The sequence below is a fragment of the Nematolebias whitei genome, chromosome 15 (genome assembly GCF_014905685.2).
Source record: "Nematolebias whitei isolate Nwh7 chromosome 15, NemWhi1, whole genome shotgun sequence".
Classification (NCBI taxonomy): Eukaryota; Metazoa; Chordata; class Actinopteri; order Cyprinodontiformes; family Rivulidae; genus Nematolebias; species Nematolebias whitei.
In genome coordinates this window covers 20,805,358-20,818,411 of record NC_056512.1, presented here as the reverse complement: position 1 = coordinate 20,818,411, position 13,054 = coordinate 20,805,358, and the positions used below count along the sequence as shown (strand labels likewise).

Below are 13,054 nucleotides of genomic sequence, written 5' to 3'. Positions count from 1 at the left end.
CTGGACATGTCCAAACCACTGTCCCTCCTCTGGACATGTCCAAACCATCTCAGTCTGGTCTCTCTAACTTTATCTCCCAGTTGTTCAACCTGTGCTGTACCTCTGGTGATCTCATTCCTAATCTTATCCATCCTTGTCTCTCCTAAGCAGAACCTCAACATCTTCATTTCTGACACTTCCAGTTCTGTCTCTTGTATTTTTGTCCACATCTCTGTCTCCAGACCATACGACACAGCTGGTCTCACCACTGTCTTGTAAACTTTTCCTTTGACCTTTGCTGACACCCGTTTGCTGAAAATCACTCCTGAAACTTTTCTCCATCTTGCCTGGACTCTCTTTTTCACTTCTTTATCACATTCCTCATTTTCCTGGACAGTGGACCCCAAGTCCTTGAAGTTCTGCACCTTTGTGACCTCTGCTCCTTGTAGCTTCACTGTTCCACCTCCTCCCTCTCATTCACACACATGTACTCTGTCTTACTACGGCTGACTTACATTCCTCCTCTTTCATGTGCATACATCTACCTCTCCAAGTTCTCTTCCACCTGTTCCCTGTTCTCATCACAGATCACAATGTCATCTGCAAACATCATAGTCCACGGGGATTCCTGCCTGACCTCGTCTGTTAGTCGGTCCATCACCAGAGCAAACAAGAAGGGGCTCAGAGCTGATCCTTGACGCTATCTGTCACTCCTACAGCACATCTCACCACTGTCCTGCTGTCCTCATACATGTCCTGCTGTCCTCATACATGTTCTGCTGTCCTCATACATGTCCTGCTGTCCTCATACATGTCCTGCTGTCCTCATACATGTCCTGTGCCAGTCTAACATACTTCTCTGCCACTCCAGATTTCCTCATGTAACACCACACCTCTTCCCTGGGCACACTGTCATATGTTTTTTCTAAATCCACAATGGAGTTCTTTCTGACCCTCTCTGTACTTCTCCATTAACCAGCAGCCTCAAAGCAAAGATGTCTTGTATGAACTCTCATATTATTTTGGCAAAAGTGTTTTACGTTGGATGCCCTTCCCGACACAACCCTCACCATTTACCTGTGTTTGGGACCAGCACAAAAGATACACTGGTTTGTGCTCCCTAGTGGCTGGTTTCATTCCTGTCAAATCTAAACTGAATTAATGCCAAAGTTATTCAAAGAACTATCTACAACAGGTAAAACACTTACTGTTCACAGTCTTTTCTCAAAACATTAAGATTGTCCTTCATGTTGGCTTTTTTTTTTTTACAACATGGTAGAACTTTTTGGTTGCCACAGTATTTACTCCAGACACATCACACACAAAGAAATGGGGATTTTTCAAAATAAATTCTTTAAAAAAAGTCGATTTAACAGCTGGTTGTCAAACCCAAACCTTTTTGACCAGTTATTACAAAATATATTTGATTCTCCAGTTTTACTTTTACTGGTGAAAATCTTTTATCAGTCTTATTATGATGTTCTAAATATTTTTGTCTGGTTATATTTACTCAGTTCTATACTGTGCCATGTGTCATCATGCATTGAGTCACGGGCAAAGTGGTTTGACAAGTTTCCATAAAACCTTTGTCTACTTTTCTAAAATCACCAAACATTACAGACTATGATGTAGGCGACACAATAATTTATGAAAGTATGGTCTTTTAACTGTTTAGCATATTATCAGTGATATGCATAATTCAAATGTATTTAGTCATTAAACACACAGTTCAATTGAACAGGTTTAACTTTATTAATAATATGCATCCATTTGAACAACTCTAGTAAAACCAGTCACTGCAGAAACATCAATTCAGCAACAGTATTTTTCCACCGCACCTTATTAAAACATGTAAGGGTCAACTTTTAGTATCTCTCATGTCATCTTAATTTTATTTTAAGAAGCCCGAGCAGAACAAAAGCAACAGCTGACTAAAAAAGAACAAACATTCAAGTTAAACTTTGACAGAAAATATTTGGTTTAGGGGAGAAAAAAAAGAGGGAGAGACAGCGCTGCAGGTTGGAAATATTTAAGGTAGGAGTCTGCAACCTTTACGATCAAAAGACATTTTACACCTTCGTTCACTAAATTACAAGTGATCAGAGCCGCAACAACTATGATTTTCAACTGGTGGCCCGTGGACCACTTTAGGTTTGTTGGAGGGGGCTTTTGTGGCCAGTAGGGGTGACGTTATAAAGCTAAAGATATATCTAATGAAATAAACCACAGACATGTTCCTGTTTTTAGTTTTCTACACCGCCTTATCATCCAGCTGGTTTTTTAGCTACTTTTCCTTTTGATCGAGTTTTTTAATTATTAAAAACCATGATCTATGCAGACCTATGCATTATTTTATTTTTTTTTATTGTGGGAAAATTAATTAAGTATAAAAATTAAAGCATAACGTTAAAGTGAGTGTGTTTTACTCTTTGTACATGTTCCAGTGTTCACATATTTACGGTCATAGTTGCAAAAGAAATGACAGGAAAACAGCTATGGTCCTTTTAGTTGTTGTTATAACAACCAATAAAATTCAGTTTTATGTCAGTTTTGGTCAAAGCTTGAAAGAGCCGCTGCAGAGGGACCAAAGAGCCGCATGTGGCTCCAGAGCCGCAGGTTGCAGACCCCTGATTTAAGGCAATATCAGAGCAGCTTTCAGAGGACACTTACTGGACTTTTTCCTTCTTTATTTTACAATAAGAGGCATTTATGGTTCCACATTAGTTAAAGATTGCACATTGTACAGCTGAGTTAAGCTAAAATACCTCGTTTTGTTCTAAAATAAGTGTATAACTGGATAAATCGTACAAAATGGGGTAAAAGAAGTTCAGTAAAATCCTTGTTTTCATTTAAAAATTGTGTTTCAAAACCTTTTTCTATATGTTTTAAAATGGTAATTCTCTCTCCCTTCTTTTGATCTGCAGCTCGTCTGATAATTGTTCACTCAGTCGTTCTCCCCCACTCTGAAATGATGTTCTCCTGCTCGGCCCTCTGAAACCACTCGCACCAGGAGCCGTCGTACAGAGGGACCCCCGGGGAGCCGAGCCGCTCCGCAGCCAGGACGATGTGACACGCAGTGACTCCAGAACCGCAGGAGGCCCAGAGCGGACGCTGCAGGTCCACCCCGGCGTCTTTAAAAAGCTTGGCCAGGGCCTCAGTTCCCAGATGTTTCCCAGAGGGATCCAGGAATTTGGGGTACGGCATGTTGATGGCTCCGGGGAAATGTCCAGGCAGAATGTCTGAGAGGGAGAGACAAATGGAGGGGGTGAGAACGATTTAAAGATAAAATATTGTCTTCAATGAACTCATTATCTTGTTGAAGTTTCTGCCTTTAATCTGAATTAAGGAACTTAATAAGTTGGACATGGGAACCTGATCCCAGGTCTAACCTGCATTCTGCAGCACGGCAACAACTAAGCTAACAGCCATAATTTGTGAATACCTAGGCCTGTCACGATAACACATTTTGCTGTGCAATTAATTGTCTCATAAATTATTGCAATAAACAATAATATTGTTTGAAATTTGACAACAATTAGTAATTAGTGTCAAATTGAAGAAATGTTGCCTAATTTGTTTTACATGTAGTACCTTTTTTCGAACACCGGATGGCAGTATAAGACTGCTCGCTCCATCCTTCAGTTCAGCCTTATACTGCCATCTGGTGGTCGAAAAAATGTACTACAGTCAAAAAATGTACATTTCTTCTTAAATTTGACAACTACTAATTCTTGTCAAATTTCAAACAATATTATTGTTTATCGCAATAATTTCAGAAACAATTAATCGCACAGCAAAATTTGTTATTGTGACACGCCTTGTTCCTGCCCAGCTGCTCCATGCAGCTCCTGGTGTCTGATTCAGCCCTCAAGGGGGTTTTAATGTCTCTTCTACTTTGTTGAGGCTCTGGCCCACCTGGCAGCTAAGAGCAAAGCACCGCGTCTTCGAAGCTTGGCCTCAAACTCTCGAACAACTCTTGGCGATGATGACTGAGCTCGTGCGTCAATGAACCCTGGCATGCCCCACCGGAGTTTGTCTCAGGGAGCCCGCCACGTGACGAGCGTGGCACAGGCTGCAGGGAATAGAATGAGGGTAGACTGGACTAGACCAGCCTAGGCACCTCTGCCCGCAGGCACCAAGACGGCCTCGCGTTGACGACAGGCACATGCGGCAAGAGACCCCCACAGCAAGGAGTCAGTAGAGACGAGTTTAAGGGCACGGCCTCTCGCAAAACCCTCCCTGCGTCACAGACCAGTGCTTTTTGCTTGAAGCTAAATGCGTGAACTACTGTACAATATGGCTGACCTACAATATGGCCGACCTACAATATGGCTGACCTACAATATGATGACATCAATGAGAGCTATGTGTAAACTGATTGAGTGAAGTATTGTCGTAGCTTCACTTGGACTCATGGAGAGACCGAGCACAGTAAAAATACTGTCAGCATTATATGTTTGTTTGGTTGTCTGCATTTGTAATACAATCTAGAGATCAGGTGATTTCATATTGTGCTGACTCATGATGAGTTGCAAGTCTAATTTACTTTAATAAATAATTAAATGTTTTTAAGCCAGTTTGGTTACAGTTTGCCATTGAGGTCTGACACAAACCCAACCTAGAATACTTTAATGCTTACAAACAACTTAATGGCGTCCCTGCATTTATTTATATTGTAACTCATAATAGATTCACACAGTCATAATGAACGGCACCTGGAAAGAAATAAAAGATAAATACTCTTTTTTTTGTTTTGATAGAGCTGCTCCCTGAAAATACACATACAGTATTTATTTATTTATTTTAATTAAACATATTGTTCATACACATTGATGACATAATTGTGAAGCTTTACCACCTGTACTGGTTCTGCCGGTTGGGTCCACCTACCATCCAGATCTGCATGTGTAACATGACTCAGCATTTTGACACATAACCCATCTCTCATACAAAGGCACCTCTGCCGTTGCCTCTTTGTACCACAGTTAGTTATGAAAGGATGTCAGAGACTGACAAGTGAAAACGACTTCTCCTTTTGTATTTTATTTTGTGGATTCTACCACAAAGATGTTTGAGGATTAAATTGAAGAGAGGGAGCAATAAAAGCACTTCATCTGCCTATTAAACGATTCCCTGTTAATATGAGCTCCAACAAAGCAGAGGTCAAACATAACATGAAGGTTGGGGGAGATTACACGATTGTATGCAATAAACTGCAGTGCATGTGCAGTTAAATGTGTTTTATGTAAATATACGTATGTTTAAATGTGGCTTTAATAAACTCAGAGTACGACACCTAAATAACAGATCATCATTCTTTTGTATTGTTTAATATATAAAAGCTCCTGAGTCTGACAGTTCTGCAAGGTGAAAAATTATACTGTATACTAGTAATATACATGTATGTATACATACAGTATATACATATATACAACATGTAGCACTGTATGTGTTGATATATGTATATATATATATATATCCACATAGATATATATCCATATATGTGTACATATATGGATATATAAAACATTGCATATAGTTCTGCTCACCCTCTCTGGGTTCTGGATCAGTACCCTTGAACCTGCCAGCAGACCTGCCGTCCACCACCTGGACCTTCTTGGTCTTGATGTTCTCCAGGACGTCTTCATAGCTCTTCACCCATGATGCGTTCAGGGTCGCTCGGAACTCTCTGCTCTCCGGCTTCTTGTACTGGGAGCTCACCGGGTGTCCGTCAGCCTCCCAGTTCTTCATGCCTCCGTCCAGCACCGACACCGAGTCGTGGCCGAACACCCGGAACATCCACCACACCCGGGGGGCGCTGAACGAGCCCGCGCTGCTGGTGTCGTACACGACGACGTGCGTGTCGTTGCCGATACCGAGATCTCCGACGACCTGAGAGAAGAAGTCGGAGCTCGGCAGCATGTGGTCAAACTTGGAGCTTCTATCGCAGCATTCATCTATGTCGAAAAACGAGGCGCCCGGGATGTGTTTCTGAGCGAACTCTGCTCTGGGGTTCCGCTTAGCTTTGGGAAGGTACCAGGAGCTGTCCAGGATAGAAAGCTTTGGACCGACCAGGTTATCTTTGATGGCATCTGCCAGCCACCGACTTGAGACCAGAGAAGGAGTCTGAGCCGCCATGACGAGAAGTTCAGTCCTGGAGGAAATGTAGCCTGATGGCAACAGACATTAGTATTTATGCACTTGTCACGCCCTTATCTTCAGCCAGGAAGTCCATCCTTAGAGCTGATAAACTCCCTCTCTCTCTTTATGGTTTAAAAAATGATCACAGAAACTGTCTCCAGGAGTACAGTGAAGGAAACCAGTTGCGTCTCCAGAATTTTTTATGGGGTGGCCATGTGAGGGGCCCCGTAAAATCCTGGGGTGGCACACCAAAAGCCAGAAAAAAAAAAATCAGATTCGTTTTCATATATGTTATTCGACAATTACAGCAATACTGTAGTATGGTAATCACCTTCTCTATTTAGTTTTTCTTCTTACTGTTGATATTGTTGAGAAAAGGTCACTGAATATTTTTCTCTTAAATTAATGTAAATGAAGTAAAGTGAAATATATGTAAAACAAATTGCATAAAACGTCTTGAAACTGCTTCCTGATGTTGAGGACATTGGTTTTAGACCAGATAACCTTATTCAGAGACAAGATTTAAACTTTTTTCTCAATTTTTAATTAAAGAAAGCATTTTAACTAATAAATAGTCATACATAAAGTTAATTTTTATGTCTATGAGGGTAGGAAGTTAAAAATGAACAAGCAAAAGTTTGGGACTCAAGATAAAACTGTCTGATCATTGGGGGTGGCACTAACCTGTTTGAGAGGGTCATTGAAATGGGATTTTGTGGACAGATTATGAATAGTCTGTATTTTATCTGTTGTAGTTGACTCTTTGAATGACCTTCTAACTAGATAAACAAGCTAACAGCTAGCCCTAGACCAAAGTGGATTTGCCACCAGTTTCACACAATTGTATAAACTTTGACAATACTGTTAGGTTCTCATTACACAATTATTCCATCAGAAATTGGATTTTATTCTGGCAGAAAGTGGTCCAGATTGCACTACAGCTAGCTGCCTTTAGCACATTATTGTAATTTTCATTTGTTAAAAGTGCTTTAGTTATCAATAAGAAAATCTAATTTCCTCCATCATTTGGATTTGAGAACTTATTAGAAAAATCTGGATTGATCCTGTTTTGAATCAAACAATACAAAATGTTAAAAATACCTTGTCAATCATCATGGAAAATAAGCCATAGTTCAACCATTTTAAAGCTGTGGGGCTCAATTTTATTGTTTGTACATAGACACACATCTAAAACCAGATGTTCTTTACAGAACTAAAGTACTTTATTTAGATATTATTTCATAATTTTAGCATATTGAAGGATCATAGACATAGTACTTACCAATATAGTACCTCTAACGTAAAAGGAGTAAACAAAACCAAAAACAATTGCATTTCCTGTACAAATGCAGTGTGAATGCTTATTGCTAAATGATTTAGCTGAAACCAACAATTTTCAGTCAGGTCATCTGGACAGTTTCTTTTTTTTTTGTTGTTGTTGTTGCTGAATTACATGCAGTAGCTGGATACCAGCTACTGCATGTAATTCAGCAACAACAACAACAAAACAAACAAACAAACAAAAAAAAACTGTCCAGATGACCTGACTGAAAATTGTTGGATTGTATACCTGGATTATTGAGCATGGACTTTTTTGATTTAGCTGAAAGCTGCTGAAGAAGTTGAAACTAAGCTCTTGATGCATACTAAATAATCCAGGTAGAAAATTTTACAAAGTTAAGTCAGGTCCTCTGGACAGATTCAGAAAATAAAAATAAATTACATTAAAAACCCTTATTGAAATGTTTTGACAAACTCGGTCTTATAAATACAGTAGCACCTTCTCATAGTGGACCAACAGTTTGCTGGTGACAGCCAAAACTAGCTGTTCACATGATAAAGGAGGACCATCAGCCTAACAATTGGTCGTTGGTGCTTTTATGGCCACTTGCTATTCACAGAGGGCTGAGTGATACTAGCAATAACAGCATTGTAAGATGGGGACAATCGAACACGGAGGCCTCCACCCCTGTTTAATGATGGACGGTTTCTCTTTCCAAAGCTGGCTTCTTAGTTAGATGCATCACAAACAATGATGAGTCCAGCTACAGGCAGGAGGTGGAACACCTGAAGAGCTGGTGCAAGGTTTAAATGCTTTTTTATGGCCATGAAAGTACAAACACCCTCAGCTCCAAATCTTATGCCTTTTATTCAGCTGCATGTCCCCGACCATTAATAACTAATTTAAAATGTCAGGGTTATTTTCCCGGGTTCGGACCTGTAATTACTGTTAATTCGTCCGGTCCGGTGGGGTTCGGAAATTATGACTGCGGGCTGGAGCTGTGTCGGATCAGAATTTTTGGGCCCGAATGCAACTCTAACCTGAATGGACATGTTGGTGAAGGAAACACAGGGGATGAGCAAGTGATGGGTAGGTTTGATGTCAAGGAAATACAAATGGTGGTGGATTTTTCCAAGAGAATGGACATGGCTGTAGTCTAAAGGTCTTTCCAAAGAGGGAGGAACATAGAGTGAGCTATAAGAGTGGAGGAAGGAGTACACAGGTCGACTACATTCTGTGTAGAAGAGGAAACCTGAGGGAGATTGGAGACTGTAAGGTTGTGGCAGGGGAGAGTGTGGCCAGACAGCATTGGATGGTTGTGTGTAGAATGACTGTTGTTGTGAAGAAGAGAATAAGAGTAAAATCAGAGAAGAAGACCAAACAGTAGAAGATGAGGGTGGAAGAATGTTGTGAGGAGTTCAGAGAGGAGCTTTTAAAGGCTCTCGATGGTAAGAAAAAGCTTCCAAATGACTGGACTACTTCAGCAACAGTAATTAGAGAGACAGGTAGGAAGGTACTTGGTGTGTCATCTGGACAGAGAATGGATGGTAAGGAAACCTGGTGGTGGAATAGTGAAGTGCAGGAAGTTATTCAAAGAAAGAGGTTAGCCAAGAAGAAATATGACATTGAGAGAAGTGAAGAGAGGAGACAAGACTACAAGGGGATGCAATGTGGAACAAAGACGGAGGTGGCAAAGGCAAAACAAAAGGCGTATGATGAGTTGTATGGGAGGCTGGACAGTGATTTGAACCACTTTGGCTGTGACTGCCTGCCTGGGAGGAGTCGACGAGGGACAGGACGGTCTTCAGAAACCATCTTAGCTCCAGCAAACTGGTTGATCCACTTAAGGAGTTTACTGCTTGGTGGGGAAACAGCTTACTGGAACTCCTCTGACTGATGAAGCCATCCGGATAGAGGGCGAAACGTCTTTATAAAAAAAAAGGAACAGTCCAGATGACCCGACATAATTATTACAGGGGAATTAAGTTGATGAGTCACACAATGAAGATCTGAGAGAGAGTTGTGGAAGCTAGACTTAGACGAGAGGTGACTGAGCAGCAGTATGGTTTCATGCTAAGAAAGAGCACCACAGATGCCATCTTTACTTTGAGGATGTTGATGGAGAAGAACAGAGAGGGTCAGAAAGAACTCCATTGTGTCTTTGTGGATTTAGAAAAAAAAACATATGACAGGGTGCCAAGAGAGGAGGTGTGGTGTTGCATGAGGAAATCTGGAGTGGCAGAGAAGTATGTTAGACTGGCACAGGACATGTATGAAGACAGGACAGTGGTGAGATGTGCTGTACGAGTGACAGATAGCTTCAAGGTGGAGGTGGGATTGCATCAAGGATCGGCTCAGAACCCCTTCTGAGATGGACAGACTAACAGATGAGGTCAGGCAGGAAACCCCATGGACTATCATGTTTGCAGATGATATTGTGATCTGTGGTGAGAACAAGGAACAGGTGGAAGAGAACTTGGAGAGGTGGAGGTATGCACTTGAAAGAAGAGGAATGAAAGTCAGTCGTAGTAAGACAGAGTACATGTGTGTGAATGAGAGGGAGGAGGTGGAACAGTGAGGCTACAAGGAGCAGAGGTCACAAAGATGCAGGACTTCAAGTACTTGGGGTCCATTGGCTAGGAAAATGGGGAATGTGGTAAAGAAGTGAAAAAGGGAGTCCAGGCAAGATGGAGAAAAGTTTCAGGAGTGATTTGTGACAAAAGTGTGTCAACAAAGGTCAAAGGAAAAGTTTACAAGACAGTGGTGAAACCAGCTATATTGTATGGTCTGGAGACAGAGACATGGACAAAAAGACAGGAGAAAGAACTGGAAGCGGCAGAAATGAAGATGTTGTGATTCTCCTTAGGAGTGACAAGGATGGATAAGATTAGGAATGAGATGATCAGAGGTACAGCACAGGTTGAACAACTGGGAGATAAAGTTAGAGAGACCAGACTGAGATGGTTTGGACATGTCCAGAGGAGGGACAGTGGGTATACTGGTGGAAGGATGTTAGAAATGCAGCTGCCAGGAAAAAGACAAAGAGGAGATATATGGATGCAGTTAGAGGAGGTGGAGTGAGGAAAGTGAAGAGGGAAAAGTCGACCACCACACTAAATTTTAGCTCAATATCTGTACTGACAGAATTGTAGCCATTTTTTTTGTTTGCTAAGACTGATTAACTGTGGAAGATTTAACCTTGTTAGACCAGCTGAGCTGCAATGACAGGAAGTTCAAGTTTGGACAGCAGGAAGAAAATGTTGATTGCTAACAGGACAAGCAGATGTTTTTCATGCACGCACTTGTCCCGTCCTAATCTTTAATCAGAAGCCCAAAGTCCATGTAAAGACTCACTTATTGGTTGCCAAAGGGAAAACTGTTTACAGTATATATTAAAAAAATCTTACCCTTATTTTGTCTTTTTGTCTCTTTCTTCAGGATAGTTTTTAACAGTGAAAGGTGCTGTTTATACACAACTGTAATTACAACGGCTCACTAGGCATAGCTTAAATTCCACAGACAGGAAAAGGCATCAGAGAACTGTTAGATAATAATCTACATAGAACAGCTCATGAGTCAGCTAAATTATTTTAAACAGGCCTGGAAAGATAGTAGAATATCTTGTATGACAGAAAAAAGCTAATAATAAAACACAATTACAATAATGAGATTGAAAGAAATGCAGTCATGTGATGTGTGCAATTATATGTCTGTTAGTAAAATAACCCATGAACCACTGGATGGATTTCTGTGAAATTTTCAGAAGTTAATATCTGGATATAATCTGCATCTCATTACCTTTACAAGTAAACAAAATTAAACATGTCCTCCACAACTAATCAGTGTTAGCAAACAAAAAATGGCTACAACTCTGTCAGTTGTACAGATATGAGCTAAAGTTTGGTGTGGTGGTAGCTGAGCGTCGTCCACATTACATAAACTGAGCATTAACTGATCACATGAGAGTTTTCTTTAACATGTTCTGTGCTTCAGCTCACCAGTCACACCTACTCGTTGATCATCAGCCCAGCTGTTGTCTATCAGTAATCACTACTCATTACATATGCTGTGTAGGGTGCACGGTGGTGCAGTTGGTAGAGCTGTTACCTCTCAGCAAGTAGGTCGCTGGCTGGTGGCCTCTCTGGATACTCCGGTTTCCTCCCACAGACCAAAAACATACATGTTAGGCTGATTGGTAACTCTAAATTGTCCCTAGGTGTGAGTGAGAGAGTGAATGGTTGTTTGTCTCGTTTGTCTCCGTGTCCCTGTCCATGGTGTCCTCCACCTTTCGCACAGTGATTGCTGGACATGGGCACCAGTGACCCCCGTGACACGAAAAGGAAGAAGTGGGTAAAGATAATGAACGGAAAATGCAAACCAATGCATACCGGTATATATAAAGTTTCTGCGTATACCCTGGTACAAAGTACCTGGTCTTTGGTAACCCACTTCCAGTTCCTCTAGCTCTTAGTCAGATCTTACTGTTTACCTGCTCTGCGGCTTCTCGTTGTCCCGTAGCCTCCCCCGAGTCCTAGTCTCTGTGGTTCTGTTCTGTTGTGTTCATGCTCACCCGTTTGGCTCCCTTGTGAGTTTTTGTTTTGCTGCCTCACCAGCTTTTTATTTTACCAATAAAACTTTGTTTCTGTCACGAGCTTTGTCGCTTCAATTGGATCGCTTACGTTAAAAAGACAAAACGTCTTGAATTTAATTGAGAAACAACACAAGAACAAAAAAATAAATGTTTTCCTGCACCGAAAGTGGAACAAACTTGTTAAAAAATGTATCTTGAAAAAATGACTCCACACTAGAAACCCTGATAACGGACGTTTCATCTTTATGTCCCTTATAAGAATGAAATCAGCCTCATACTGCACTGGAGCATTAAAGGTGCACTGAAAGCATCACAAACAGCCACGTTGAAGAAAAATCAAAGTTTGTCTCTTTTACACATAGCTCATTAAAAATGTGACTTTAATGCAACACATCTTGTTTTTTGTTTGTTGTTTTTTTGGTGACCAGTTGAAAATGATTATTCCTGACTAGGCCTACAGGTGGGGACGTGTGCTAGTTGTGAACATTTCACGGCCTCTGCATGTGATGAAGCAGAGCTGAAGAGTTCAAGGAGGATTTTCAAACAGCTTTAGTTCTTAAGAGTCCTGTTAAAGTTTAAAGGTATGGAGTGACGTAGAAGCACGTTCACGTGTTTTCAGTTCATCTGTTTTATGTTGGGGGTGCTGTTTTTTTTTTTTTTTTTTTTAAAAACACTGAAATAATTTTTATTTTGCATGTGGAAAAAAATATAGCAGTAATCTTAAATGTGTAAAGGTTTATATTGTAAGTATAAAATTAAACTGAGGTGAATGTTTGAATCTTTAAATTTGATGAGCTGCACTTGAGATTTTCTTTTGAAATCAGACAAATGTGGAGTTAGAAGTTTCTTGAAGCCAACCGTAAACTATTCAGGTGTTAAAGCTTTACTTTATTTTTTACATGTTGAAATCCAGATTGTCCATCTAGCACCCCCAAAAGAACCTGAAGTGGTGTCCCAAATACCAGTACCACCATCTGTCTCCTGTTTTGAAGAAGTCATTTATCAGAATCAGCTTTGTTGTCATTGCACCAAAGCTCAGCAAAATTGCATTTCACTACAGT

The 13,054-nt window shown here is 40.7% G+C and overlaps 1 protein-coding gene across 1 annotated transcript; it reads right to left on the bottom strand.

Annotated features, from left to right (window-relative positions):
- Positions 1 to 2,888: 2,888 nt before the first annotated feature.
- Positions 2,889 to 6,174, bottom strand: mpst (mercaptopyruvate sulfurtransferase). Its single transcript, XM_037688867.1, has 2 exons — positions 5,529 to 6,174; positions 2,889 to 3,218 (listed from the first exon to the last, which is right to left on the bottom strand). The coding sequence occupies exons 1-2, from the start codon at positions 6,115 to 6,117 to the stop codon at positions 2,920 to 2,922; spliced, it is 888 nt and encodes a 295-aa protein (XP_037544795.1). The 5' UTR covers positions 6,118 to 6,174; the 3' UTR covers positions 2,889 to 2,919.
- Positions 6,175 to 13,054: the final 6,880 nt, after the last annotated feature.